At 33.2% G+C, this 27,520-nt stretch overlaps 2 protein-coding genes across 5 annotated transcripts; one reads left to right on the plus strand and one right to left on the minus strand.

Annotated features, from left to right (window-relative positions):
- Positions 1-1,557: 1,557 nt before the first annotated feature.
- On the plus strand, positions 1,558-5,276 carry LOC113852471 (F-box/kelch-repeat protein At1g22040-like). 2 transcript variants are annotated; one of them, XM_027482752.1, is made up of 2 exons: positions 1,558-1,775; positions 3,527-5,276. In XM_027482752.1, exon 2 carries the CDS (start codon positions 3,546-3,548, stop codon positions 4,971-4,973), a length of 1,428 nt encoding a protein of 475 aa, XP_027338553.1. In that variant the 5' UTR covers positions 1,558-1,775; positions 3,527-3,545; the 3' UTR covers positions 4,974-5,276. The 2 variants fall into 2 exon arrangements, with proteins under 2 accessions (XP_027338553.1, XP_027338554.1); XM_027482753.1 differs by lacking the exon at positions 1,558-1,775 and adding an exon at positions 2,340-2,412.
- A 1,478-nt stretch (positions 5,277-6,754) lies between these two features.
- LOC113849026 (GRIP and coiled-coil domain-containing protein 2) lies at positions 6,755-19,086 on the minus strand. 3 transcript variants are annotated; one of them, XM_027478574.1, is made up of 11 exons: positions 18,990-19,086; positions 17,533-17,727; positions 15,598-15,798; positions 14,963-15,085; positions 14,698-14,735; positions 14,474-14,600; positions 9,440-14,125; positions 8,432-8,563; positions 8,107-8,208; positions 7,883-8,025; positions 6,755-7,292 (listed from the first exon to the last, which is right to left on the minus strand). In XM_027478574.1, the coding sequence occupies exons 2-11, from the start codon at positions 17,608-17,610 to the stop codon at positions 7,022-7,024; spliced, it is 5,901 nt and encodes a 1,966-aa protein (XP_027334375.1). In that variant the 5' UTR covers positions 17,611-17,727; positions 18,990-19,086; the 3' UTR covers positions 6,755-7,021. The 3 variants fall into 3 exon arrangements, with proteins under 3 accessions (XP_027334375.1, XP_027334365.1, XP_027334384.1); XM_027478564.1 differs by lacking the exon at positions 18,990-19,086 and adding an exon at positions 18,489-18,739; XM_027478583.1 differs by lacking the exons at positions 17,533-17,727; positions 18,990-19,086 and having other exon boundaries at positions 14,698-14,739; positions 15,598-15,734.
- Positions 19,087-27,520: the final 8,434 nt, after the last annotated feature.

Consider the following 27,520-nt stretch of genomic DNA (forward strand, 5'->3'; position numbering starts at 1 on the left):
CTGCTGCTTTTCGGCCCATGACTCCAGTCATGTGAATTCGCCATCAAAATAAATACATAAATAGGTACCGCTAGGGGTAATTGTTTTCTTCTCAACATTTATATGGACATTTTCAAGAGCTGCTAATAAAACTTTATTTCAAGATACAAAATCGTTCTTTCACTTTCCTCCGGAAATTAGGTAGACCCTTAAGTTAACATGATGCAATTCGATTTTTTTTTTAAATATAATTGCATATTATTATATTAAAACCCAAAAAAGAAAAATTGATGACAGACAACAGATACGCGATATCGTGAACATAAAACGTGCATGGTATAAATCTTAAAACTATATGATATTAATCAAATTTGATGTTCTCTTAATAATATAACCAATTGTTTTGAAGTCACTTCTCCATTACATGATTTATTCTTTTTATATTAGAAACTAAGAATAATAATAATATAATTAGATCCAGTGTAACTTAAATGACAGAGTGGATAGATGTGAAAAAAGTTAATCCAAATTAAAATTATTTGGGAGTTATAAAAGAATAAAATAAAAATATTTCCAATTTAAATAAGTTAAGATTGTAAAATATTCTAAATTAAATTAAAAATAGTTATTTGTATTGCGCAAACTTACTTTACCTTATATAATATGGATTGATGAAGACAAAAATACAGTTTGGGCAGAGAAACATACAGGGATGATAGAAAGGAGTGGATGAAGACAAATGGAATGTTTGGTATAAGGTCAAAAATAACAAAATTGAATTCCAAGGCCCAACAGATATTTGTTGACCAAAAAACAACAACAGATAGTAATATCAAACAGACTTTTGTTGACTGAAAAATAAAATTCAATGCATGTTTCAATTAATCAGTAATAAAATATTACTTATTTTACTTCAAAATTTATTTTATTAAATAATAATAAATAAATAATTTTTTATTAAAATAAGTTAAACAAAATATAAATTAAAACATATTTAAAAACATATTTTGTTTAAGTATTTATTTAATAGTTTTTTAAACTATTATTTTGATAAAATATATTAAAAGTAATTGAAATAATTTTAAAAATATATTTTTTATAAGTTATTTCCAACGTCAATATTTAACAAGTTTTTTTACCATAATTTTTTTATGAATTTAATTCTTTATTCTAAAATAATCCTTCATTTCTCTTATTTTCTTTAAATTTAATATTACATTAAAGTAAAATATTTTAAGAATAAATATAATTATAATAATTAACGAAAGCATTATATGTATAATAAAGTATAAAATTATTAAAACCTTAATCTCATAATTTTTAATAAACAATTTAGCATATTTTATCTTCACAAAGTAAATTTATTATAAACACGTGAATTATAAACAATAATTTACTTAATTATGCAAATTTTGTATTTTAAAACAGTGATATCAGTTATCCATTGATTCCGTTTACATCATGTTATTTTGATTGAATATATACATACATACATATATATATATATATATATATATATATATATATATATATATATATATATAATATTATAAAGGAATGAATTAAAGTATTCAACCGTAGAGGCACGTGTTAGAGCGATTGATATTTAACAATGGATTGGAGGTGGAAATTTGGGAGAGCTTGAACATTGAATTTGAACAGAGTTCAATTTGTTGAAGTGTGTATCATGTGATGATGTATGCAAATCCGATACCACTTTCTCTCACTTTTACGTTTTCATCATTCTCCCTTCGTTTGATGCTTCAATCCACTTCTCGACTTACCAGCTCTGCCAGGTATTGCCCTTTCTCCCTTCTCATTCTTTTCGTAAATCGTATCGATCTTATCATATATATCTGATTCTGAATCGCTATTTCCTTTTTATTTATTTCACTGTAAGTATCTCTTTCTCTAAGATTCCTTGTTTTTCTCATTTACTTCAATTAATTGTACTTTTAGTGGCGTCACTCTAATTTTACTGTTCAAAATCAATGCGCATCGTTTCAAGTTTTTGTGTATGGGATAAGTTTCTTACAAGTGCTGTGCGGAAAACTGTGATTTATTTTATGATGAAATAGTTTGAGAACTTTTTTGTTCTTACTAAATTACATCAGGGAAAGGTGAAGTTCTGATACGCTGTTTAGGTTAGTGTGTTTCTTTCCGTTGTGCTTCAGGTCTGGATGGGCTTGGATCTGCATCTTCTAGTTTTTGGAATGATGTGAAAATTTTCTTTTCTTATTTTTTCTATATGGCCATAGCGGAGAAGATTTTATAAATTTTATTTCAAATCAATTGTCTCTATTTTCTTCATTTTGAGGACTGAGGAGCGGAGGTGTAATATTGGAGTTTTTGCTTATCTATGTTCTTCAAGAGGGAAAATTTTGATTACCTTGTTAAAATGTCGTGGAAATAAGCTGTGCTGAGTTAGGTCTTGTAAGTCCTAATTTCTGAATTTAAGGCCCATGTCTGCCTGGTTACTTGAAATTTTACTATTTTTAAGGAAGGACTTGTAAGCCTGTTAGCGGTTATTTGTTTTATAATAAGAGAATCAAGCCTGTTCTTTCTAATAAAACACATAAACCAATTAAAAAATTTTGGTCAGATTAATTTATGTACTCATCTCAATCGTATTTAACTGTTTAAAATTGCTTTCATTAATATTAATTGTAACTTCTACAATTTCTACAATGCTTTAAAGATTAAGATAGGATTTTTTTTGGAATAATCATAACTATTAATTTTATATTAAATATATATAATAAATAGTAAAAGTCAATGATCCATCTTTAAAGATATAAATATTTTTTAATTTTTAAAATATTTAAACAATCATAACTGTCGATTTAAAAAAATATAATAATTCTATTTAACTTTAAACAAACAAACACTTAAAAGTTTGTTTGTAAGATACTCTTTCAAATAGATAAAAAAGACTTACTCCCTTAAATAGGCTAATAAGCTTAAATTTATATTTAAATTATCAGACTTAAATTTTTAAATAAAACAAATATATAATCTTAAAACATTACATTAATAATAATAATAATATATTTTAAAAAAAATTTAAGCAATTAGTAATAGTGATATTTTATTAAAAAAATATATTTATTTTACTTTTATAATTTTACTATAATAAATGTTTTCTTTTCTAACAAAAACTTACTTCTTTTAGATGTTTAAGCCCAATTTTAAGGGTTGAAGTTAATAAAACATCATATGTTTTGCTTTACTTAAATAAGTTAAGTAAACAATTTTTTTATGGCACAAAACTTAGTCTTTTTAACTAAAAAGACTTTTAGAAAAGTCTTGCTTTAACTTATTTAATGAATAAGTTTGATCTGACTTAGGCTAGGCCATAATCTCCAAACGAGTGACAAAACCTGTTTCTACTCTTACTTCAGAATTGCATCTTCTCGTTTGTCTGTTGTCACTGATGGATTTTTGTCTGCTTATACTGCTTTTCTGTCTTTTTTTAATTTCCAACTGTGGGATGCGTTTAGTTTTGAGAAGTCAAATTTCCTCTCCTGATGAGTTGGTTTTCATGCAGATACTGAATAGTGCCAGATATGGGTTCATTTTTTAGTGTGGTGAATACCAAATCTGAGCCAAGGGAGTGGAATGGAGTCTCTCCAAATGAAACGTGTAAGAGGCAAAGAATGTCTCCTACTGTTGATGAAGAGATTCCGAGACTAATTCCTAATCTCCCTGACGAGTTATCTCTTCAGATTATTGCTAGACTTCCTAGAATTTGTTACTTCAAGCTAAGGCTGGTGTCAAGGAAGTGGAAGTCAACTATCATGAGTCCAGAACTATATGAAGTAAGAAAAGAGCTGGGGACAACGGAAGAGTGGCTATATCTGTTGATTAAGGTTGGAGAAAATAAACTTCTGTGGCATGCTCTTGATCCTTGTTCTAAGATATGGCAGAGGCTGCCTAATATGCCCAATGCTGTTGATGAAGAAGAATCTAGAAAGGGTTCTTCTAGGCCTTGGATTTGGAACATGGTGGAAGGTATCAGAATTGCTGAAGTTATTAGAGGCTTTCTTGGACAGAAGGATGCATTTGATGAAATGCCCTTTTGCGGTTCTGCAATTGGAGCTGTTGATGGATGTCTCTATGTTCTTGGTGGATTCTCTAAGGCTTCAACTATGAGATGTGTCTGGCGATTTGATCCAATGCAAAATACGTGGAGCAGGGTGACTTCCATGTCTACAGGTCGGGCATATTGTAAAACAGGCATCTTAAATAACAAACTTTATGTTGTTGGAGGGGTTTGTCAAGGTCAAGCTGGACTGGTTCCTCTTCAGTCGGCGGAAGTTTTTGACCCCTCTACAGATACATGGTCACAAGTACCTAGTATGCCATTCTCTAAAGCTCAGGTCCTGCCCAATGCTTTTTTGGCTGACATGTTGAAGCCTATTGCCACAGGGTTGACCTCATATATGGGAAGGTTGTTTGTTCCACAGAGTTTGTATTCATGGCCCTTTTTCGTCGATGTTGGGGGAGAAATATATGATCCTGAAACTAACTCATGGATTGAAATGCCAGCTGGAATGGGTGAGGGTTGGCCTGCAAAGCAGGCAGGTACGAAATTGAGTGTTGTAGTGGAAGGTGAATTATATGCTTTTGATCCTTCTAATTCTATGGATAGTGGAAGGATAAAGGTATATGATAAAGGTGAAGATGCTTGGAAAGTAGTTATTGGAAAAGTTCCCATATATGATTATGCTGATTCAGAGTCTCCATATCTGCTTGCTGGTTTCCATGGAAAGCTACATGTCATTACAAAAGATGCCAATCATGATATTGCTGTTCTGCGGGCTGACCTGCGCAATAATTTGGATTCATCACCATCGTCCTCAACTCTCTCACAAATTTCCTTGCATGAATTTCTGGAACCCGCTGCTGAATCAGATGCAGTTGTTTGGAAGGCAGTTGCCAGTAGGGGTTTTGGGCAGGCTGAACTAGTCAGTTGTCAAGTTATTGATATCTAGCTAAATGTGACACCCTGTGAATGTATCAGTTCGTTGCATTCCACGAATTAGCCTTAGCCTTACGGGAATGGGGTTTAGTCCGTTTATATTTTGTGTCAGGAAAGTGTTGTTCGAATGTTGTAATAGCTAGAGCATGTACCTATTGATCTTTTAATACGAGGTAAATAAGTCCCTTAGAAGCTGTCAATTTCATTATTGATATGCCAGAATAATATTAGAGCGATTTATCACTTTGTGTTTGGATGAATAGTTCCTGAATTTCAGGAGGAAATTGAATATACAGAGAAATATTACATGAATTCAATTCCTTGCACTTCTCTAGAATTATTTGTTTGGATGTGCGGCACTCAAACTGTGACCTGATGATGCCTACATAGATTTTCACAAGTTGAGTAGTGTGCAGACATACACGACACGTTATTACTTTTTGCTTTAAACATATTTTTTATCTTTATATTTTTGTAGATTTTAATTTGTCTTAACTTTTATATATTTAATACTTTTAATCTCTAGTAATGACATGGTAATTTTTTGTTAGGTCACGTCAATAAAGGAAAATAAAGTATTGAATTTAAACAATTAAGAATTAAAACTAATTTTTTAAGAACTAAAATTAAAATCTTACAAAAATAAAATAACAACTAAATTTTATTCTATTTTTACAAATATACAAAGACTAAAAATTTATTTGTATCTTAACTTTTAAATAAGTATGGGATATAATCAAGTGATAGAATATTGAAAAATATATACTGGTAACATTCTTTGTAGAAAAATAGTAATAATTTCATGTTGCATGATTTTTATTTTTGACACGAATGAACATTTAATACAAGCGATCTCTAAAGACTTTTGGTTTAAATATACTTTTGTGAAATTTTTTGGGCTTATTAATATTACTTGTCTTGAAGACCAAAGTACAAAATGAAAGGAACAAGTATTACTGTGTATCGTAAAAGTAACAAAACAGAAAGTTTCACTTGCCCAATTTATATATTTGATTAAAATAAAGGTGCTTAGTAAGTAAATTTATCTCACCAACTGAAAATGTTTTTTTATATACTACTTAAAATAGCATTTGCACTTATAGCTTATTTTAATTATTATTTTGGGATATGATAAAATATAATTTCAAAGATATTAAATATTTATTTAAAACATTAATAGAATATTTAATTTATAAACGAAAAACAATATGAGTTTAAATGAAACTGATAAACCCAAATGTATAAATACCTAGAAATATAATTTTATTTATAAATTTTTCAAAAAATAATGTATATCAGATTAATTTATTCTTTTATGCGATTTTACATTTATCAATTAGTTCATATATTATGGTGATAGATTCTTTTTATTTTTAATAGCCAATTTTATTTTCATTTCCCTTCTACATAAAATGAAAATAGATCTTTGCTTGTTTCAAGTAATTTTTTTAAAGTGAGACGTTACCAATATATCATACCCAGAAAAGCCCTCGATTATGTATCATGTCCGAGACAGGCAATTATTATTGTGAAATTGACAAAATTAAAATTAGAAAAGAATTTCTCCTCAGAGAAAATTGCAAAAAGAGAATTAATATCTGGATACCACCAATTTGATTCTCACTTCACAGCTTAAACTAATTAATAGCTTAACGTTGAGTTAACAATCAACCCAGATAATTTGGTTTAACCAGGTTTTAATTGCAAGTTGTCACAAAAAAAAAAAAAATAAATAGAAATAATCTTGTGTTCCTGTACAGAAAAACAATTACAGCATTTAGGCTCAGGTAAAAGATGTTACAAAGATATATACTTGGATTCTTAACACAAACTATTTTATTTACACATTATTATCTGTTGCTTAACTTTGAAAATGAGACAATGCCACAGCTACCCTTGCAAAAATATAACCCTGGCTATAGTTGATGGGGCCCCTTATATAGCATAATCTATATATATGTCAAAGGGAAGATATGATGGGGCCACGAATATCTTAATCTTAATCAAGCATGAATTATTATTGGCCTGTGCAACGGGGCAAAAAATGCTTCCTTAATGTGGCTATAAGGAATGGTCCCCGAAATAGGCTGATGAATTTGAAGCCTTCTTAGATGCTCTAGTATTCTTAAGAGTCATCATGAGTTTTTGTCTCTCACCTTCAACCTCTGCAAATTGAAGACTTAATTGAGAGTAACGGTCATGCATCTCTTTCAGTTCTGTCTCAATAGCTGAATGTCTTGCCTTTAGTTCTAACATGTCTTTAATAAGCTCATTAATATCTCTGAAGCTTCTGAATACAGCTTCTTCATCACTATGGTGTTTCACGAAAGAGCTGAAACATAGGAGAAAAAATATCTCAAACTTTGTGGTTGAATGATTTTTTATTAAATGTGAGCATCTTATAAAGTCAACTACTACATAAATGATGAACATTATATTTTCCTAATAGCAAACAAGTGTTACATTTCTGTAGACTAAAAAAGGATAAAAATTATTTGAAGTAACTTTTTGATAGTAGGGAAGAAACACTCCAAGACTCGAAGTCAACTACAAAAGAAATGCTGAACATTATTTTGATCCACTAGCAAACCAGTGCTACACTTTAGTACACTAAAGAAAAGGATAGAAATTGCCTTGAAGTAAATATTTAATAGTAGGGAAGAAACACTACGACATTCAAAGTCAACTACAAAAGAAATGCTGATCATCACATTTATCCACTAACAAACAAATGCTAATCAGAAATTTACTTGTTAGAAATGTAATTGACAGCCAAAACATGAAATGTTAACGATGCATTGAACTTCCAGAGTGCAAAGTTTTATAATTGAGTGAAGAAAGAGGAGGAATCTTAACATGAGGTCCTTCTAAAATGGCAACTTTATTTATCAAATCTAATTACTGTTACAAAGAAGAGAATACCTCTGAAATTGAATGCTTGTTTTCTTCTTTGCCCGCAAAGCTTCAGCAAGCTCAATCTCCAAAGCAAGCACCCTTTCTAACGCATTGCCACTGACAGAGATTTTATCAAACACAGGGAATATGTTTCCCAACTCTTGATTGGCCTGAGCAAAGTACAAAATTAATAAGAATCTAGACAAATGTATGCTTCATAGCATTCGATGCATGCAACAAGAATCATTTACCTCATGTAGCTGTATCAGTTCTCTTTGCACACCAGGAAAACTTGGCTCGTGACTATGACCATCTGCTGAAGGAAGCATGTTCTCCTTTTTCATCCTTTCCAACTGCAATCCGAAAACACAATTTAGGGATCAGATTGGCATCAGACATGACTATAAATGCAGCAACTCAAGGACCCAGAAAATGCAAAAACTATGTGTTCCCTAGTGTATGATATTAGACAAGGAGTAAGACTGGAGGAATAAAGCAAAGGGTAATGGAAAGTAGAATAGATTAAAAAGGGGCAAATAATTACACCTATCTTGTTTGTGCATTTTAAAATAATACCTCCTCATTCAAGTGGTCAATGCTAGATTTCAAACTTTCAGTTGAAGCCACATGCTTCTTTACTTCATGTTGCAAGTCCTCATCAGTTCCAAGAGTTTGGCATCCATTCATAACTCTAAATGCAAGAGGATCCTATCAAATAATCATGCAAATATATTGTTAAAGAAAACCACTCAAGATTGATGAAGGAAGGAATACATTGAAAATTGCATTAAGAGAAATTATGTAACTTTTTCTTCAAAATTAAAGGCTTTGCTAAGATCGAGGGCAAATATAGGAAACAAAGATGACTAGGGAAAAAAAAAATGATTATCAGTTCCAAAGTTTCTTTCTCTCATATGTATGCTCCCACTTTTTATTCTAAGCATGCCAATGCCTTTGACTGAACTTGGAAGATATCCTCATTAACCTAAGTGAAAAGTTATCAGTTAAAAAATCAAGCAATTTTCTTCTACACACACATAGTACCTACATAGTAACAATCTATATAGCAAGACAATAAGTTTCTAAGATCATTGAAAATATCAGACTTCTATTGTAGGCAGTTAAGATTCTCAACAGAGAAACTTCTGTTTTATTTGTTACATGCATTGAAAACATTAGCAATATACTCAATTGTAACTTGTAAGAGCTTGATAACAGGGTTTTTAACTTGTTATAAACATTGTACAAACCATTAGAAAAAAGAATTGTGTTTTTTAACAAACAAAATCCCTAGACTTTGGCATTTAATTAGTATAAATAGTTTTAACAATAATTTTTTTCATAGGATGATACTTATTTGTCATAAAAAAATTAATTGCTAATTTGCTACTAACTTGTCCAGAACAAAATGTTGAAAAAGAATGAAATTGAGATGAGAAGACCTACAAGTGTAGAAAGATTTTGTTCTAGCGCAACAATTACAATCAGGCAAAATGTATTCCAAATGCTTTAGCTCTAACATGGCAATTTATTCTTTTATGAAATAGTAACTAAATTATAAAAATAAATAAATAAGTCAGTTACCTCAGGTTTCACATTGATGAGTGAATTAGCACTCTCTGGGTCATGACTGCAAGCTGCATGAGTAGATTTTTCTTGAGGATTCAATGAAGAGGATGTATCATTGCCCTCACTCAGAGCGTTCGCATGAGATCTCAAAGTCTCAATCAATTCCTTTGCTGAGGTAAGCTCTACTTCAATTTTGGACTTCTCCTCATTGCATTTTACAAGAGAAGCTTCAAGCTCTTGCTTTTCTTGCTTACAGCATTCAAGGGTTATTGCTGAACACTCTTTTTCAGCCTTCACCAGGTCATAAGCATTTAACAAATTGCGTTTGTCAGAAAGTACAGCCTGTAACTCAGCCTCCAATTCCAAGATCTTCATTCCCAGCTCTTCATTAATTTTTATGTGAGAAGCTTCAGACTTTTTTCTATTCTCAGTTTCATCAATTGCATCTTGTAGTTTCCACAACATTTCCTCACTGTGCTTCTTTGACAAAGACAGTTGCTGTTTTAGTTCTTGCAACTTTGTTTCATATTGTTCCTTGATAAACGCAATCCTCAAGGACTCCTGCATAGCAACCGGTGGTCCTTCGTGTCCTCTTTTGTCACGGGCATTAAGACACTCAGCTTCAGCTTTGTCTTTCAGTTCCTTCAAATGAATAGACAAGTTCTTAAACTCTTCTGTTTTCAAAACCTGTTCAGAAAGCCTCTTGGTAAGCTCATTACATTGGTTCTGCAGCCTTATCAATTCATTATCTGATTGTTTTAATGAAGTGACTGCAGTTTCTAGTTCTTCCAATTTGGCCTGGATAACTATACACTTGAGTTCAGCTTCTTCCTTGGACAAAAAGAGTTCTTCACCATCTCTGCTACAACTTACCAGCAACTGCTCTAGCTTTGCAACCTCAAGGACACACTGGCTTTCACAAGCATAAGCAGTATTGCTGACCTCTTTCCTACTCTTGTGCTCCTTAAGTTCTGACATAAGAGCACTATTTTGATCAATTAGTGCTCCACTCTGAGCAGTCAAGACAGCTAATTCAGATTTCAGGAAGTCAATACTTGTCAACCATGTTGTATTTTCTTCAATGCAAGTCAGTTCTCTGCAAAGACAGTCATTCAATTCAGATTCTACTTCAAGATTCTTCTTGTGAAGCGCATCCAGTTGCCTGCAAGTGGTATGAAGTTTCTCAGAAAGCTCCTCCATATGATCCTCAAACTGAGCTCTGGTAAAAGTCATAACAACATCTGTAGCTGTGGAAAATTCATGCATTTCAGATAATTGATTTTCCAGACAACTAATAGAAGAAGATTCCTTCAAAGAATCTTTAAGATGTTTCTCAGATTTCTGCAGAAGATCTGAGATTCTTGATTTCTCAAATTCCAAGTCTTTCACCATTTGCTTGAGATGGACCAGTTCTTGTCTGTTCATATCAGAATCCTGCAGTTGGCATTGCTTCTCATTCAATTCCATGGTAAGATCATCCAGTTGGCTGCAAGTGGAATGAAGTTTCTCAGTAAGCTCCTCCATATGATCCTCAAACTGAGCTCTGCTAAATGTTATAACAACATCTGAAGCTATGGAAGACTCATGCATTTCAGATAACTGAGTCTCCAGATAACTAATAGAAGAAAATTCCTCTAAAGTATCTTTCAGATGTTTCTCAGATTTCTGCAGAAGATTTGAGATTCTTGATTTCTCAAATTCCAAGTCTGTCACCATTTGCCTGAGATGGACCAGTTCTTGTCTGTTCATATCAGAATCCTGCAGCTGGCATTGCTTCTCATTCAATTCTGTGGTAAGATCTGTAACTGTTTTCTCCAATTTTTCTCTAACAATTTTCTCAGCATGTAAGTCATTGTGTAGAGAATGTAAATTTGTTTTTAAAAAATTAAGCTCAGATGAAATGTTGGCAGATTCCTCTATTTTTTCCTGTAAAGACAACTCCAAAGCTTTCTTTTCCTCTGTGATTGTTGCTAAGGCCAGCTTACACATTTCAAGGTCACTAGATGAAGTGCCTAGCTTTATAATTTCTTGAGCAAGCTCCTGATTTCTGGAATTAATTTGTTGTAGCTCAGCTTCCAAATGATCAAGACCAGACAAAAATTCTGTGTGATGCTGAGAGTGTAATTCTTCAGCTTCAAAACCAGTATTGATCCTGTTGATGATCACCTCAAAATCTAACTGAAGTTTCTGCAACAAGGCACCCAACACATTTATGTTACGTAGCATCTCTTGCAAATCATGCTCAAACTTCTGTTTCATGACAACGACATCTGACTCTGCTGTATTTAGGGATATTTGAGCCATATGTTTTTCATGGACTAAAATCTTCTTCTCTTCAGTGAGTTGCAGGATTCTATCAAATGCACTCTGTTGCAGCTCTTCTAGCTGCAATAAGAGACCTTCTAAGTCTTTACACTCCGAATCCAAAGAAGCAGATCTATTACAAAGAGAAAGTCTGTTGTGTCTTTGTTCATATGAAGCAAGCAATTTCTGCAACTTATTAGATGAAAAGATGACATTATTCTGCAGATTATCCTTCGTAGAAGCCAGTTCATCAAATTTAGTTCTGATAGCTTTTAACTCTTCCTGCAAAACAGATATTTGATCATGAAGATCATCATTTTCTAGGGTCTCTTTTTTCAATAAACTCTTCAACTCTGAATTTTCTGCATTGCATTCCATGTATTTGCCCTCAAAACTTCTACACTCTGTCAGAAGAACTTCCAGCTCATTAATTTTCTCAGTAAGAAGATTGTTTTCATGGGCAAGATCTTTTAAATTTGCCTCTAAAATTTGGTTCTGATGAGAAATATCATTGTTCTTTGCAGTGCAAATCTCCTTGTACTCATTTAGTGAGACAACATCATTCATAGCATTCTGCAGCCTTAGCACCAGTAATTCATTGGATTCATTTGTAAGCTCCAGCTGCTGCGAGAGTTGAACAATTTTCTCTTTCATGAGTTGAATGTCAAGACTCGCTTCGAGCAATGTCTCTTGCAGAGCCTTAGAAAACACATCAGAGTATATATTTACAAAATGCATTTGGCAGATTTCTTCTTCAACCTGTCTGTATAACCCCTCTTGCAACTGGAGCGATCTTTTCAAATCACTCAGTAAAATGTCTTCACCCAAATGTTGTCTATGTAAGGAAGAACTGTGATTTTGACATAGCAAGCGGTTGGAAGTATGACCTTCTGAACTTTTAGGATATTTTGCTGGTTCTTGACAACCATCAGTGTTTGGAAGTGAAGAATCAGAGAAGGTCTGCTTTATGAGATTCTCATTTGTCTCGTGCATAGAAAGAACCTGGCAAGAAAGCAGTTCAAGATCTTTTTGTAATTGACCAACAGCAATAGAATAGTTCAATCTAGCCCTTTTAAGAGATGCTTCTGCAGAAATAGCCCTTCTCTCAAACTCGTTGTTGAGAGATTCCAAAATCCGCTTGTCTTCAGAAAACTTCATCATCTGCTCATTCATATTCTGGTGCAGTCTCTCCATCTCAGTCTTACCAGCAGAAATTGTATACAGGCAAGTAGAATGTTCATTCCTAAGGTTTTGTAACTCAGCCATCATCTGCCGTTGACTTTGCTCAAGTTCCTGAATAAGAGCTTCATAGTAGCACTCCATCTGGTCCATTTTGCGTACAAGGCTTTCTCTTTCAGTTTTGGATTCATCTAGCTCTCTTAGAAGTTCAAAAACTTTTTCTTTCATTGCAAGGGTAGGATCAACAGAATCAAATTCGTGAGATGTAAGGCCAGGTATGGTAAGATAATGAGTCATGCTTTCAGATTGAAATAAACCTGCATCCATCCCGATATCTGTTAAAAGTTGCTCACCTTTATGTAAATCCATTTTCTTGTTATCTCTTGCATTGACAGCTTTAGTCCCAGAAATTGGCTCTCCAGATTCTTGCTTGAGATTCTGCAAAATCTCAGCTAGTGCTTCTAACTCCAAGTTAAGGAACCGAAAATCCCTTTCAGGAAATCCCATGGATAACTTCTGAACGTCTCTTAACTTATCTTCCATGAGCAAAAGACCCTTAATCCATTTATGCTGAAAATTTTGAAAATCCTGATCTGTGTCAATAGGCTCTTTGAGAGCGAATGCTAAGCTCAACTTAGAACTTTTAAGCTGCTCAAATTCATCTTTAAACATTGAACACTCCGATTTTAGTATTGCAACCTCTTTTGCTAACTCTTCTCCGGATGAGATCTCAACAGCAAGTTGCTCAGAAAACTTGTGTGTTTCAACACCTATTTCATCAGCATGGTTTTGCAAAGAACTCACCTTCAGTTTCAGATCAAGAATAGATGACTCAACTGCTTCCAAATTTCCCTTAAGTTTGCTACTACTACTATCTTCAGAAGCAGCAGCCAAATTATTTGCAGCTGAATAGTCTACACCCCAACCATGAACCCAATCACTGCCCCGTGATGGAAACTGATTATCAGTTGCCTCTCCTTTCTCTGGCTGAGGACTTTGACTGAGGGATAGTCCAACCAAATCACCAGAGACTGTGCTTTTAAGGCTGTCCACTTCATGTGTACTGGAGATATCATGTTTCTCATTATATATGCTTCCAGAAGTAGTAGAAGAGCCATCAAATCCAGCAGCTGAGTCAGCATACTCTTCATTTCCTTCAAGTGAAGAAATACGGGGGAGTTCTTTAGATTCTCTTTTCAATTTCACTCTTGAAGTAACCTAATTTCATGAAACAAATATAGGGGGTTGTCAAGCAAATGAAAAAATAATGTTAATTTAAAGGAAGTAAATCAAGCCTACAAACATGACTCTCCATATGGATACCAGATGGCACATTTTCTTTTTTTTCAGTAATATTTCATCACCAAGAACAAAGCATTGCTAAGTATGTATATGTATGTGAGTGTTCTGTATGCAATATTTTAAAATGAATGTCATAGGCCCTTTGTTAAGTATCAAATAATTTGTGTATCTTCTTCCAATCAAGCAGAGAAGAGAAGGCAAATAGGAATAGGACTATAGGAGTACATATATAGAGTAATGCTTGTAAAGGAGAAGACAGGGAACCTTATTTATATGATTATTGACATTCTGGTCAGGAGACGACTCTTTGCTATCAGCAGATTCATCATGAGTACCTTGATCAGATGTCTGCAGACCCCTCTCTCTGAGTTCCCTCTGCTGCTCAAATTCTCTGAAAGTAATAATAACATCAAATAAATATGATCTTCTCAGCTGAAGCACATCCTTAAATAGTTAAATGTCAATATGTCATAGCTAATATATGGTACCTGAAACCAGTTTTGGAAGTGAGAAGCTGCACCGTGACCTGGCTTCAAACAAGAAAGAGAAATAAAACATTAAATGTGAAACCAATGATATCAACAGCAACTGAAGAACTCTCAAACAAAAAATTTGCAAGTTATATGCCATTGCCAGGTAAACAGAAATGCATAAACCATTAGATTGTGCTCAAACACAACCATATAAGTTCATAACTGATGAATTAATACGATAAAATTACACAAGAAAAATATGAAGTTAGTAGATCCTCACATGTAGTGTGACTCCAGGCTCACTTCCATTAAGAGGCAATGCAACAGCTGTGGGCTTCAAAGCATCGACAAAATCAGCTAGATTGATGTTGGCCTCACCAAGGATGCTAGATCGTGAAGAACCCTGAAGTGGTTAGGCCAAAAATAAAGTTAGTAAAGTTCTAACTTCTAACAAGATTAATGGTCACAAGCATGTATCTCAATAGAAAATACAGACAACATTTAGGTATTTCTGATGGTGGCAAGCAACAATATAGAGGATAGTTTGTCATAAAAATAACAAGACTAAAACTTTACAAATACTATAAAATAGTTATGTTCTTTACATGAGTTATAGTGTTAATTACATTTTATTCCCAACAGTAAGATCCAGTCATATTCTGATTATTCTTCAATAAGAAACTTTTTAAATTAAAAAGAATGATTCAAAAGTATCTCTGATTCTTATATCACACTGTTAGAGAATATAATCAAAATCTCAGAAATTAAAGTTACTAATATAATGAAAGTTTTTGCTTTCAGCTGTAAATATGATTTGTTTCATCACATTAAATTTCTGCCTTTCACATGTGACCGTTCTATAAATGCTATAGCATAATAGATTATATTCATCTAAGAGTCAGAAAAGAATGTTACCATCCCCACAACAATTTTATAAAACTTCTCCTCATATTGTCTAGTTTTAACATCTTGGAGAAGTCTTGTAGTTTCATAGATTGGATCTGACCACTTGCAGGTTCCATTTCTCACATTTGCTTTGGTTGTCTTTGATGTAGCCTTCCCAGAGTCAGCAGGGATGAAAGAGATAAAAAGTTTATCCCATCCAGATTGTGGAATCTAGGCCAAGCAGAAACAAAACTTGTCCTTAGTAATTGCACTAGAACTATAAAATTAAAAACAATTCAGTCACAAATCAAAGCTGATTCGATACAGATTCTGTCCAAAATTTTCAACAAAATAATGAAGACTGCTTCAATACAAATTCTTCATGACTTCCCCCAACCAGAAATAATACAATAATGCTGACCATATTAATGGCTGTGTAACTCTACCAGATAAAGAACTTGAAGTATCTTTTTACTTTACATTCTCAAGATGGAATTTTAAAATGAACAATAGTCAAGATCTCTGCATAAATCATTTGAAACAACTAATATAAATTGAGTTGAAGATAGCTGAGTCGATAAAGAAGTCAATGCTAGGATCAAGGGACTTTCTTGAGCTTGATTAATTTTTTAGTAAGATGAGCAAGTTGAACCTAATTACTGCTGCAATCTGCCAAACTTTGTCAAGAATTTTAGATCTTCTTCAACAATGACATAAACCTAGATATGTTCATTCTTCACACAAAGATAGTTGATCATTTTGGTTTTAATTATATCGCAGGTGAAAAGTCCTGATCCAATGAAAGTTTAGAACCACCGTCACACATTGCTAATTGAGCTATCACATAATAAATATAGGATATTTATGATATAAATGTTATTTATTTTAGTTAAAGCCATAGACTATGTAAAATTGATATTTGACACTACTTATGTTTGAGGCTGGTACCAGTGAAAATATTGTCACTTTACACATATACGGGTAACTTGTTCATCTGCTTCTCTTGTTTATTTTTTTTTTCCTTAAGAATATTTAAGTGGTCTGGAATTCTATATTATAGCTTCTTAACCAAAAAACCAAGGTTTCAACTCAGCTCATCTAGCTGGGTCTAGAGGCTGAAGGGAAAAGGGGGAGCAGCAAAAACACAGAGTCTCTTTTGTCATTGATCCTATTCCTTTTTTTCAATAAACTAATTTGATCTTTTTTAATGTTAGCACTTCCTTCAGACCTGTAACTAAAAGCACATGTATCAACCAATCATGTCATAAAACAAATTTAATTACCATTGAATTGTCAGTTATTAAAACTGCCTAATTACTTTCAAAAACACACATCACTAAATAATTAATGGGTGAGAAGATAGGCAAAGATATGCACATGGCTGCATAGATAGGTAGCTCACGTTAACTATAGCTATGTCTATATGGCTAGAAGTAAAGCATTGCTGTATTTGTGGGAATCTTGAGAAGCTGATAGCTAAATTTTAGTGATCAAGACACAACTAAATGATTCAAATAATTAATATCTGTTCTGGGGCATGCTTCCTATAAAACAACAAGCTGCTATTAATTTGATGTTCTGATCATGTTCCAAATTGGCTTAGTAGGAGATTATCTCAGATGATAAGTTCACATATAAATTTTACATTTTAAGTTTTATAATATTTAGCCAAAAGCTAAAACAAAATGTGAATGGATAAGAATGACAGTTAAACACTAACAAACATGCAGAGTATAACATATGCTTCCAATTAAACTTTTGACTAATTTCTAAGAACTGTAAGTTTAAATGCCAAGTCAGACCAAATGCACAGTGCATTCGGATCATGTTTGAGCAAAAGATGAGTTCCCTAAGCTACAGGGATTATTATCCCTTCCGACAACCTAAAAACAAAATTTCTTGGGGTGATATTAGAAATTACCAACCCAAAGAATGAAGGATAAGTTGCGTAAATGGGAAACTTACATGTGTAGCATGGAATTGGAGCCGGAAAACCACCTTTACTTTGGTCTTCTCAATCTTCCACTTAGTAACCCTCGACATTGCCAAGAAAATTAATCACACCTAATAAGCATTACTGCTTAACTTGAAGGTTCCACTTTCATTCCCAACTTCCACACCAGATTAGTTGTTTACTAAGATAGCCACCAACGCAAGTGCCTGAATTCAGAAGATGCAAAGAATTCATGTTCACAAGTATTTTTTTTCCTAGGCAAAAACTTAAGTCATCATACTCCCATGATTCATGCTTCGTTAAGCAAGCATTAAAAGCAGCTCTGCGATTAAAACAAAAAAACTGAAGCCAATTTAGAGCCCACTGATCCAGAATTACAGCCAATACACATTTTGGAACCTAATAGATAGGGAGATATTTCCAAATTGAGCAATGTTTCAGTCCTTTCTAAAGCACTTCACAACAGAAATGAACCAGTAAAATTTTGGGGCGAAAGAGATCCAGCAATATAATTATAAGGCCTATCTTCGTATTAATGTACTTTGTAAGTATTGATAAACTCAATAGGTTCCGCCGCCAGAGGCAACAATTGCACAAATAGGAGCTTCTAGTACCATGAATCTACAACTATGAACTGACTCATAATTTGCAACTCCAAGTTAGTCAATGATGACCCAAAATAATGAAATAAAAATGCTAGATCTCCAAGATAAAAACATCAAACAATGCGTTTGGTCCTAAGAAAGTTTTTTTTTTCTTTTTTGTTTAAAAAATTTATGTGGTTCAAGCCAAACTTTCAATCTGACAAGAGTCCTTTCAACTGAACTAAAACATTTTTCACAAAATGAAACAACTAAATCCAGCATTTCTTCTCCATTTTCAAAACAGAAGAAAAGAAAAGAAGATGGGATAGAAACAGGTTAGAAAAAAAATTAAAAAAAATATACTTTATCTTTTCATGACATACCTTGCTGAGAGATGAAAGTTGGAAAATTTAACCGGGAAAATCCACGGATCGAGCAGAAAGAATTCGAATTTGAGAAGAGGTGGAAGATGGGAAAAGGAGGAGGACCCAGAAAGATGCTGATTTCAAACAATGGCACTACTATATACCGAACCCCAAAAAAACTCAGAACCCAAGGACTGACAAAAGTGAAGAGTAAAAGAGAATCCTAAAAAACCCAATGCTTAGACAAGCTAGAAAAATAATGTAGCTAAAAATAGCACTATTTTTTTGTATTTTCCTCGTTATAGATATTGTTGACACTTGCATAATGCAAATACCAAATTCAAACCAAAACATTACCAACGAGGATTTTACCATAGGGACAAAACAATCACCTAATGCCACTAAAAGTCTGACACCTAAGATTTGTCAAAGTTACTAGATGCAACAAGTTACTTATTATTATTATATTAATATTAAATTTAATAATTTCGTGTGGGGGCATAAGATTAGAGGCTACACAGCAATGTGGGTTTATTGGGTAGGTGCCCTCTTGCCCCAGATCTGTGTGGCTGCTTAAGAAACAAGAAAGATTGAAACTTTGGTGCCAAGATTCAACATTGAACCAAGACCCACAAGGGGAAAAAGAGAGATTTGAGATGTTATGTGGGTTTTCGTTTGTTAAGTTTATAAAGGAACAACATGACGTGAATTAGCAGTAAATAAATAAAGGATTTATTGACATTAATAAGTAAGGTAGAGTGGTGCTATGAGAGGGATTAGATGTTCTATCAACTTCAGAAACCCCGCCAAAGCTATGCCTCTAATTAGTGATTATCATTGTCTAATTGTCTAATTAAACAAATAATTACGAGTTGGGTGGGGGGTGAGAGGGTTGTAATTAGATTTTCATTCCTAATATTCTTTTGCATATGGAGTTTTCTGTGTTGCCTTTGCTTCAATAACTCTCACTAAATTAGAACACGATTAAGACAAAGTATCCTTATCCCTCCTTGATTTATGGCTGGTTTTAGGGATTAGGGGTTGGTTGTCATTTTGGTGCTGTTTCTAGACCCTATAAAGTTGTTTATAAATCAAGAAAAATGAGCAATTGTAAGGGTTTTTTTTTTTTAACTTTTGTGTTTTCCATAAAAAGATTCATCTGAAAAAAAGTTATCCAAAATTTTGTTTTACTTCTTGAAAGTAAATTATCAAAAACCTAGAAACTCAAGCCGCTACTTACTATTGCTTATCCAAATCTAAATATTCATTGTCCCGAAAGGTGTTTAATTGTTTAAATTAGTCTTTGATAGTCAATTGCGTGACTATTAATTTGCAGAGACCACACATTTAACAAAATTTGTAACGTGCTTTAGGATGCAAGAACTAATTATTTATTAATTGAATATGTTCAACAACTTTGTGCTAAACACTATAGTTACCGAAGCTCAAATATCATAAGCCAACCTGTCCCATTGTTCTATGAACCCCCTAACTCTTTATTAAGAGCTATTTCCATCATTTTGGATATGTAAACAAATCAACATATAAAACAAAAAATTCCATGGAAGAGTACATTGTTGGAGACATGGAAACAAGGCTTGAGCCAAAGATAAAGATATATACGGAGCTTGGATTGTTGATGTTACTTGATGAAACATGGGTATGTGGTGAATTGTGCTCACCATATAATAATTTTAAAGACAGAATAGGGATTGTGGGGGGTCATCTTTAGTGGTCTCAAAGGAGGCCATGCACATGGCTTTGTTTTGATGGAGCCTCTATTTCAATTCCAATAGTCAGAGAATTGATCATGTCACACAGCTAAGACAATACCCTTTATCACGTGCATCATGCACGTGATCACTTCTAGGATGCAACGCAAGTGGTTTTGTGCTAAAGTGGGGGTACCCATCTAGCGGTAGTTTTGTGAGTTTTATATTACAAATTTTCCTTTTGGAGGTTTGAACTTAATGCTAAAAGATGAACATTTAATGAAAAGGTCTCAACTCTTTACTTGAACGAGAATCACCGAAAAGAAGGATACAATAATCTGCGTATGAAACGCTTTACTTAACGATGCTATTGAATGTAAGATAAGACATTATCTTATGGGCCCTCCCTTTCACAAGCCACATATTAGCATCTCCCTAAGTCAATTTTCACGAGATCGTCCCATTTTAATTCTACGTAGTAATAAATTATTATACTTTGTGATAATTTAATAATAACGCAACTATATAAAACAACGTAATTATGGATCTCCCATTTTAATTCTTCTATAATATGCATGTTCTCATTTACTTTTGAGATTCATTTAAAAAAAAAGTCATGTGTTTTTTAAATTTTAAAAAATTATTCTTAAAAATAAATTAAACCGGAGCATGTTTTAAATATAACTATTTATTTAAATATGATTTATTTTACTCCCTTCTAGACAGATTTTTAAAAAATAAATGAGAGCACGCATATTATGAAAGAATCACCATAATATTTCTCACAGTTTAATCTCGAATAAATGATGTAATTAAGAAGCAAACATGTGAATCTTGGTATTAGACGTTAATTTTACCGTTAAACCAAAAGAAAGTCAAATATGATGTAAGTTTGAAATTCCAAATCCTTAATGAGGATTTATGTCACTTCGACGGCTTATCGCATTGATTAAATAGTTACGACAGAAAGGATTAGTGTACGAATAAATTATGAATTTGTTTTATCCTCTTTAACTAATTTATTTATTCCATTAGAATCATCTAATTATTATTTATTCCTATTACGCAAGATAAACGAGAAGATTAAGTTTACATATGTTTAGGTAATTAGGTATCGTTTAACCCAATTTAAAGCCTTCTTTTTCTTAAAGTAAAATACAAATCTTAAGAAGTTTCAGAAAACAAAATTAACCTTTTATATTAAAAAGAGAGAGAGAACTATAAGAAAAACTCTACTAAAATTAATCAAACGAACTTCTATTTTTTCCAAAGAAAAACAAAAACAGTTATAAACTTATAAAGGTTGTCGCAAATATAAGTTTCTTTAAAAAATCGTTAAAAACACATTTTTTAACCTATTATTTTAATATATTATTTATAAAATTTATTAAATTAAAAGTAAAAATCATGAAATAACCAGTATTAAATATTTTTATATTTTTAATAAGCTCTAGTTAATAATTAAAAATGTGTTCTAGTATTTTTTTTTAAGTATATTTTATCACTTCAATTAACGAATTTCTTTTATTTGCACAAACTAATCTTGCACCAAAGAGTCGACTCTAAAAAAAATACAACAAAAAAAATGCATAAGTTTTAGAGCATATTTAATAAATATTTTTTCTCATGTGTGTTTAATGACATATATTAACTATTTAAAAATATCATATTTTATTAAAAACATTTATTATAAAAATATTCAATGTATAATTTTTATGGTAATTAAAATTATTTAATAAGATATATTTTATATTTTTAACATGTGCCTATAAACACATAATAGAAAAAAAAGTATTTAATAAATTAATAAAAAATATATTTTTAAATGCATTAATTGTTAAATTTTTTTATATCTTCATTTATTATATCATAAGTATTCTTCGAATATAATATAAATTTATGACATATAATTATTTTTTAAAATGAATTAGATGTTTATTTATTATAAATAAGACTATAGTTATTTTTTAAAATTATATAATTTTTAAAATATAAATTTAAAATATTTAAAATTTTACTTCTAACATAGACACTTGATTTAAATAATAAATAACTAGCTTATATTTAAAAAATAATAATTTTTTAAAACTAACTAAGAGAAATTAATTTGAGAGTGTAAATGATTTAAATTTAATATACTTTTTTTCAACATAAAACACAAATTTTAAATTAATTAATAATTTGAAAAAATATAAAAATATTAAATAATAACAAAGTTGTGTAATTTGATAAATAAGAAAATTTCTAACTCTTACATGTAATTTTTTATTATTATTATAAAGGAATGAAAATAAAAATTTATTAGTATGTAAATTTAATTATATGCATATATCAATAAAAATATAAAAAACATATATTCAATGAACTTTTAACCAAAAAAATGTAGAACTCACCGATTTACAAAATGACAATGATAAACACATCTAAATGGGCCTATACGCGGGAGACGGGCTTAGTTCTTTAGAATGGCCCACCAAATTAAAAATCTAATGCTGTCGATGCTTCTTTATGTTGTCCATTTTAGATGATTGGGGAATTCACGTTGGGCCTATGCGACGTAGACTTCAAAATTCTCCGCAATGGAACCATTTGTATCATGAGTTATGCGGTTTTAATTTGAATCAATAATTAGGTAAACAATTAATTTGATTTGATCATACAAAGTAGGATTTTTTTTTAAATTTAATCCTTAAATTTGTAAGCATTAAAAATAAATATTTATACCTTAGAATTATAAAAGTGTAAAAAATATTTTTTTATAAAATTTTACATGTCTAAATTTAATTCTAAAGATTGAAATAAATATTTTTTAAAATAATATTTTATTTATAATTTTTTTAATATGTGTCTAATAATACATAATACAAAAATAAATATCTTTAATGAATTATATTTAATATTATAATGCATTGGATGTTATAATTTTTCATAAAAAATTATTATATATAAGTATATATTGTGTGTTTTTAGTTAGGCGTTAAAAAATGTTTAGGGAGATAGTTTAATTTGCAATAATGAAGGAAAATTTGTTTTTTGAGATGGATTTAAAAGTTTCTATTCATTTTATAAGTTTCTATTCATCTTAAAGTCAAAAACAAAAAGTTGCTTCGCCAAATCTTAAAATCTTGCGTGCCATTACACTAAATAGGAATAAAGTTGTTTAAAGGGTCTGGTGAAATTGCCGATTGGTGTTGTGTGGTTAGGGTTCTGAAATCGTGAGGGTCTTTGGATTTGTTTGTTTTACTGTTTGTCACGCAGATCTAGCTTGATCGAATGTAGTTTTGCTTCGCATGAAAACAATCGTGGTTGCGAATACTGGGCGCCGCTCTTCTCTCTCTCGTTTGTTCCTTCCTCAGTTTGGGTGTTTCCAAAGCGGTCCACGATTGTGTCCGCAACATACGAGACAAGCCTTGTTGCGATTCGAATCTCCCCTTCAATTGTTGCCATTTTCCCTCATCCCAGTGCTTAAAAACTAAATTCACCAAAATTATCTAAGAGAGAGATTCAGATACGCCTCTCACGATTGCGCAAGGATGGTTTTGTATTTATTCACGGGTTCTGATTCAGAAGACTAATTCAATTTGACTAAAATCCTAAACCCCGTCTACGAAGAGATTTGGGGTATTTATCTGGTGTTTCCCCCGTTGTGGTGAAAAAAGAAACATCGATGCCTTCCACGAGTTGGATTCTATGTTGAAAACTTGGGAGAGGTTTGCAGGTAGTCTACGAATACTTTTTCGGTGAAGGCTTCTACAAGTGCTTCATCCAAGGAGAATACAATGGTGGAACGGAAGTCTAGAGGAAGGGGTAAATTTGGTGGACATCTTGGAAAAGTTCTCAATAATTCCACATCGTACTTTTTTACAAATTTTCCACTTGTTATTGGTGTTTCAGCTTTGTGGCAAATATTTCAACGGTGGAAGAAGGTGGTTGATGTTTTTATACCTCAAAAGAGTGATAAACTAGGACGTCGCTTTGGTTTTGTGCGTTTTGTGGATGTGGCGGAAGCCAAGAGTTTGGAGGCTAAACTTAGATCTATTGTCATTGGCAGAATGTGCTTGTCTATCAATTTGACAAGGCATTCAAGGAAAAAAACTGTGGGAACAAACGTGTCTGCGAAGGGCAGTGAAACGAGACACTCCTTTGTCATAGGAGCTACAAAAACGTCAGGGAATATGTATGCAGAAAAGCTTAAAGCACCCCGTCTAATTGAGACACACATAGGGCAGAAGTGGGTGGAAAAGAAGAAACCTTGGACTCACCTTGAGTTTGAGGTGGATGAAGGGCGAATTGAGGAGTGTAGAGGTGCTATGGTTGGACGCCTTCATAGAAAACAGGATTTAAAAAATATGCGCGGGGCTCTTCTGCGAGAAGGTATGTTGGATATTAATCTCACGACCATGGGAGATGATATGGTGTTGGTGGAATCTGATGCGGGGGTAGATTTAGCAGATACAGTATCGCTCAACAAATTGTGGTGGGAGAAATGGTTCTATGATCTATGAGAGTGGCACCCAAGTATGGTAGCTGTGCGGAGGGTGACTTGGGTACGTTGTTATGGGGTCCCTTTGCATGCTTGGGGTGAATTATTCTTCCGTAAGTTGGTTTCTTCGCTTGGTGATTTTATCCAGATAGACCAAGTCACGGCAGAAAGACGACGATTGGATTATGGGAGGATACAATTAGGTACTACCATTGCTGAGCTTATCAAGCAAAACATTACAGTGAAAATTAATGACCGTTTTTACTCAATAGTCATGCTTGAAGAGCATGCCTGTGACGTATTAGTCGCAACAGAGAAAGGCGTGGCTAACTCTTCTGAGGACGGCAATGACTCTTCTGAGGTTGGTTCAATGGAGTTAGAAGCGTTAGATAACTATTCTAGTGAGGAGGAGGGTGTGCTGGAAGGTGATATCAGAAGTAAGGGTCGTGTGGTTGATTCTGTGATTAGGGGTGAAGTGTCAGCAAAAGGGTGTTTGGTGGATGAGGGTTTGGGGGCTAGTGGTGTGGATGCTATGGGTCTGACGGTGGCTATCTGTGATGTTGTAAATGAGCCTTCTGAAAATGTGGAGAGGGGAGTCCAAATAGTAAGAGATAGATTAAATTTGTCAGACTCGTTTGGATTAGATGCATTGATTTGGAAAAATCCAGAAACACGGGATATGAAGACAATTGGGACAATGCAAGTCGATCCAGTTCAATCAAAAAATGAGAAAGAGAGGGTCAATGTGCGTGAATCCCTTCGGAAGGCACGCTCTGTGAAAGGTAGTCGAGGTAATGAAGGAGGGAAGAGACATAAGAGCGCAGTTTTCATAGAACCTTCTCGAAAAAACCCTAAGAATCATAATAAAGAAGCGTCAATGCCATCGCAACTTAGAGGACAGGTATCGCTAACTGATGAAATCTCAGCTAATGCTTCCAAGAGCTCCGACAACTCGCATCCTTCCAATCCTTCAGTAGAGGTGAGAGAGCGAATGGTTGCTACAGATTGTAATGATGAGGTAATGGCATCGAAGTTACTAGACATTGGCAAGGAGGTTGGTTTGGTGGTACATGGGAATGATGAGCAGGTTCGAGAGAAATTGATTGAGATGGAGGTACGTGATAGAACGATTGCGAAAGAATATGGGGTTCGCTTTGATACTAAATGAAGATTGGCTCATTTAATTGTAGAGGGCTGGGGAGTGCGGTAAAGCAAAAGAAGGTGTGTGAGATTGTTCGCTCTGAAGGTCTGGAGTTCTTGGCGATTCAGGAAACAAAACTTGAAATATGTAATAGTAATTTATGTACGCGTTTGTTGGGTTCTGTGAATTTTGATTGGTGTGCCTTGCCTTCCATTGGCAGAAGTGGGGGTATGCTTTCACTTTGGGATACTTCCAAATGTAAAATACTTTTCTCCTTTTCTGGTACTGGATTCCTGGGTGTTTGCTTGCAGGTATTGGCTACTGAAAACCTATGTGTTGTGGTGAATGTCTATGCATCGTGTAGACTAAGTGAGAAGAGAAAGTTATGGGATGATTTGCTCATGACAAGAAAAGGTCTTGGCAAATTTATGTGGTGTATATTGGGTGACTTCAATGCTGTGAGACAAGTGACAGATAGGAAGGGTTGTCAGGCAGACTATGGTATCTCTGAAATGGAGGGCTTCAATTCTTTCATTCAGGAAATGGAACTTGTGGATCTTCTACTTGTGGGTAAAAAATTTACATGGATAAAAGGGGATGCTTCTATGATGAGCAGGCTGGATAGAGTCCTTGTTTCTAGTTCCTGGCTTGATTATTGGGGAGATGGTTTTATTCAGGTTCTGAGCAGAGATGTGTCTGATCATTGTCCCATTATTCTTAAGCACAAAGTGGTTAACTGAGGTCCGAAGCTGTTTCGATTTAATAATTGTTGGCTGACTCATAAAGAAGTTGTGGAGGTGGTGGAGGAAGCGTGGAAAAGAGATATTACCCTTCCATGGGCTGCCCAGAGAGTTAGCCAGAGGTTAAGGAATGTTAAGATTGCATTAAAAAAATGGAATATTGAGGTATTTGGAAATGTTGATAAGGTGATCTCTGATTTGACAACTGAGTTGAGCTTGATTGATGATAAAAATTCTGTGAAAGAACTTTCCGATATGGAGAAGAAGCGTCAACAAATGTTGGTGGGTGATATTTGGAAGGCTAGGAAGAATAGAGAGAGTCTCATAGCCCAAAAAGCTCGGGTGAGATGGGGGAAAGAGGGTGATTTAAATACAAAGTTCTTTCATTTATGTGTTAATGGGAGGCGGCGACGAAATAATATATATGCGCTCCAAATTAGAGAGAGATGTGTCGAAGAGGTTAATAAGATTAAAACAGGTGTGGTGTCCTATTTTGCGGCTCATTTTAGTAGTAGAAGTTGGCTTCGACCTACTATTGATATTAATAATTTACCAAGAGTCTCTGTTCTACAGAATGAGGAGCTTGTTAATGCTTTTTCAGAGGAGGAAGTGGGAAAGATGATTTTGGAGTGTGAGGGTGATAAAAGTCCGGGGCCTGATAGTTTCAATTTTGTGTTCCTTAAGAGGTTTTGGGGAGTGATCAAGGAAGAAGTGATGGGTATGCTTACTGAATTTTGTAGAAATGGGAAGCTACCTAGGTCTTTATTATCTTATTTTGTTGCACTTGTGCCAAAAGTGTCTTGCCCACAACAGATATCTGATTTTTGGCCTATCTCATTATTAGGTTGTCTTTATAAGATTGTTTCCAAGCTTTTGTCAAATAGGTTGAAAGGAGTTTTGGATCAATAATTTCAGAAGAACAATCAGCCTTTATCCCGGGAAGGAACATGTTAGATAGTGTACTTGTGGCTAAT

This window comes from Abrus precatorius, unplaced genomic scaffold, assembly GCF_003935025.1.
Source record: "Abrus precatorius isolate BTA unplaced genomic scaffold, Abrus_2018 Scaffold10, whole genome shotgun sequence".
NCBI classification, from domain to species: Eukaryota; Viridiplantae; Streptophyta; class Magnoliopsida; order Fabales; family Fabaceae; genus Abrus; species Abrus precatorius.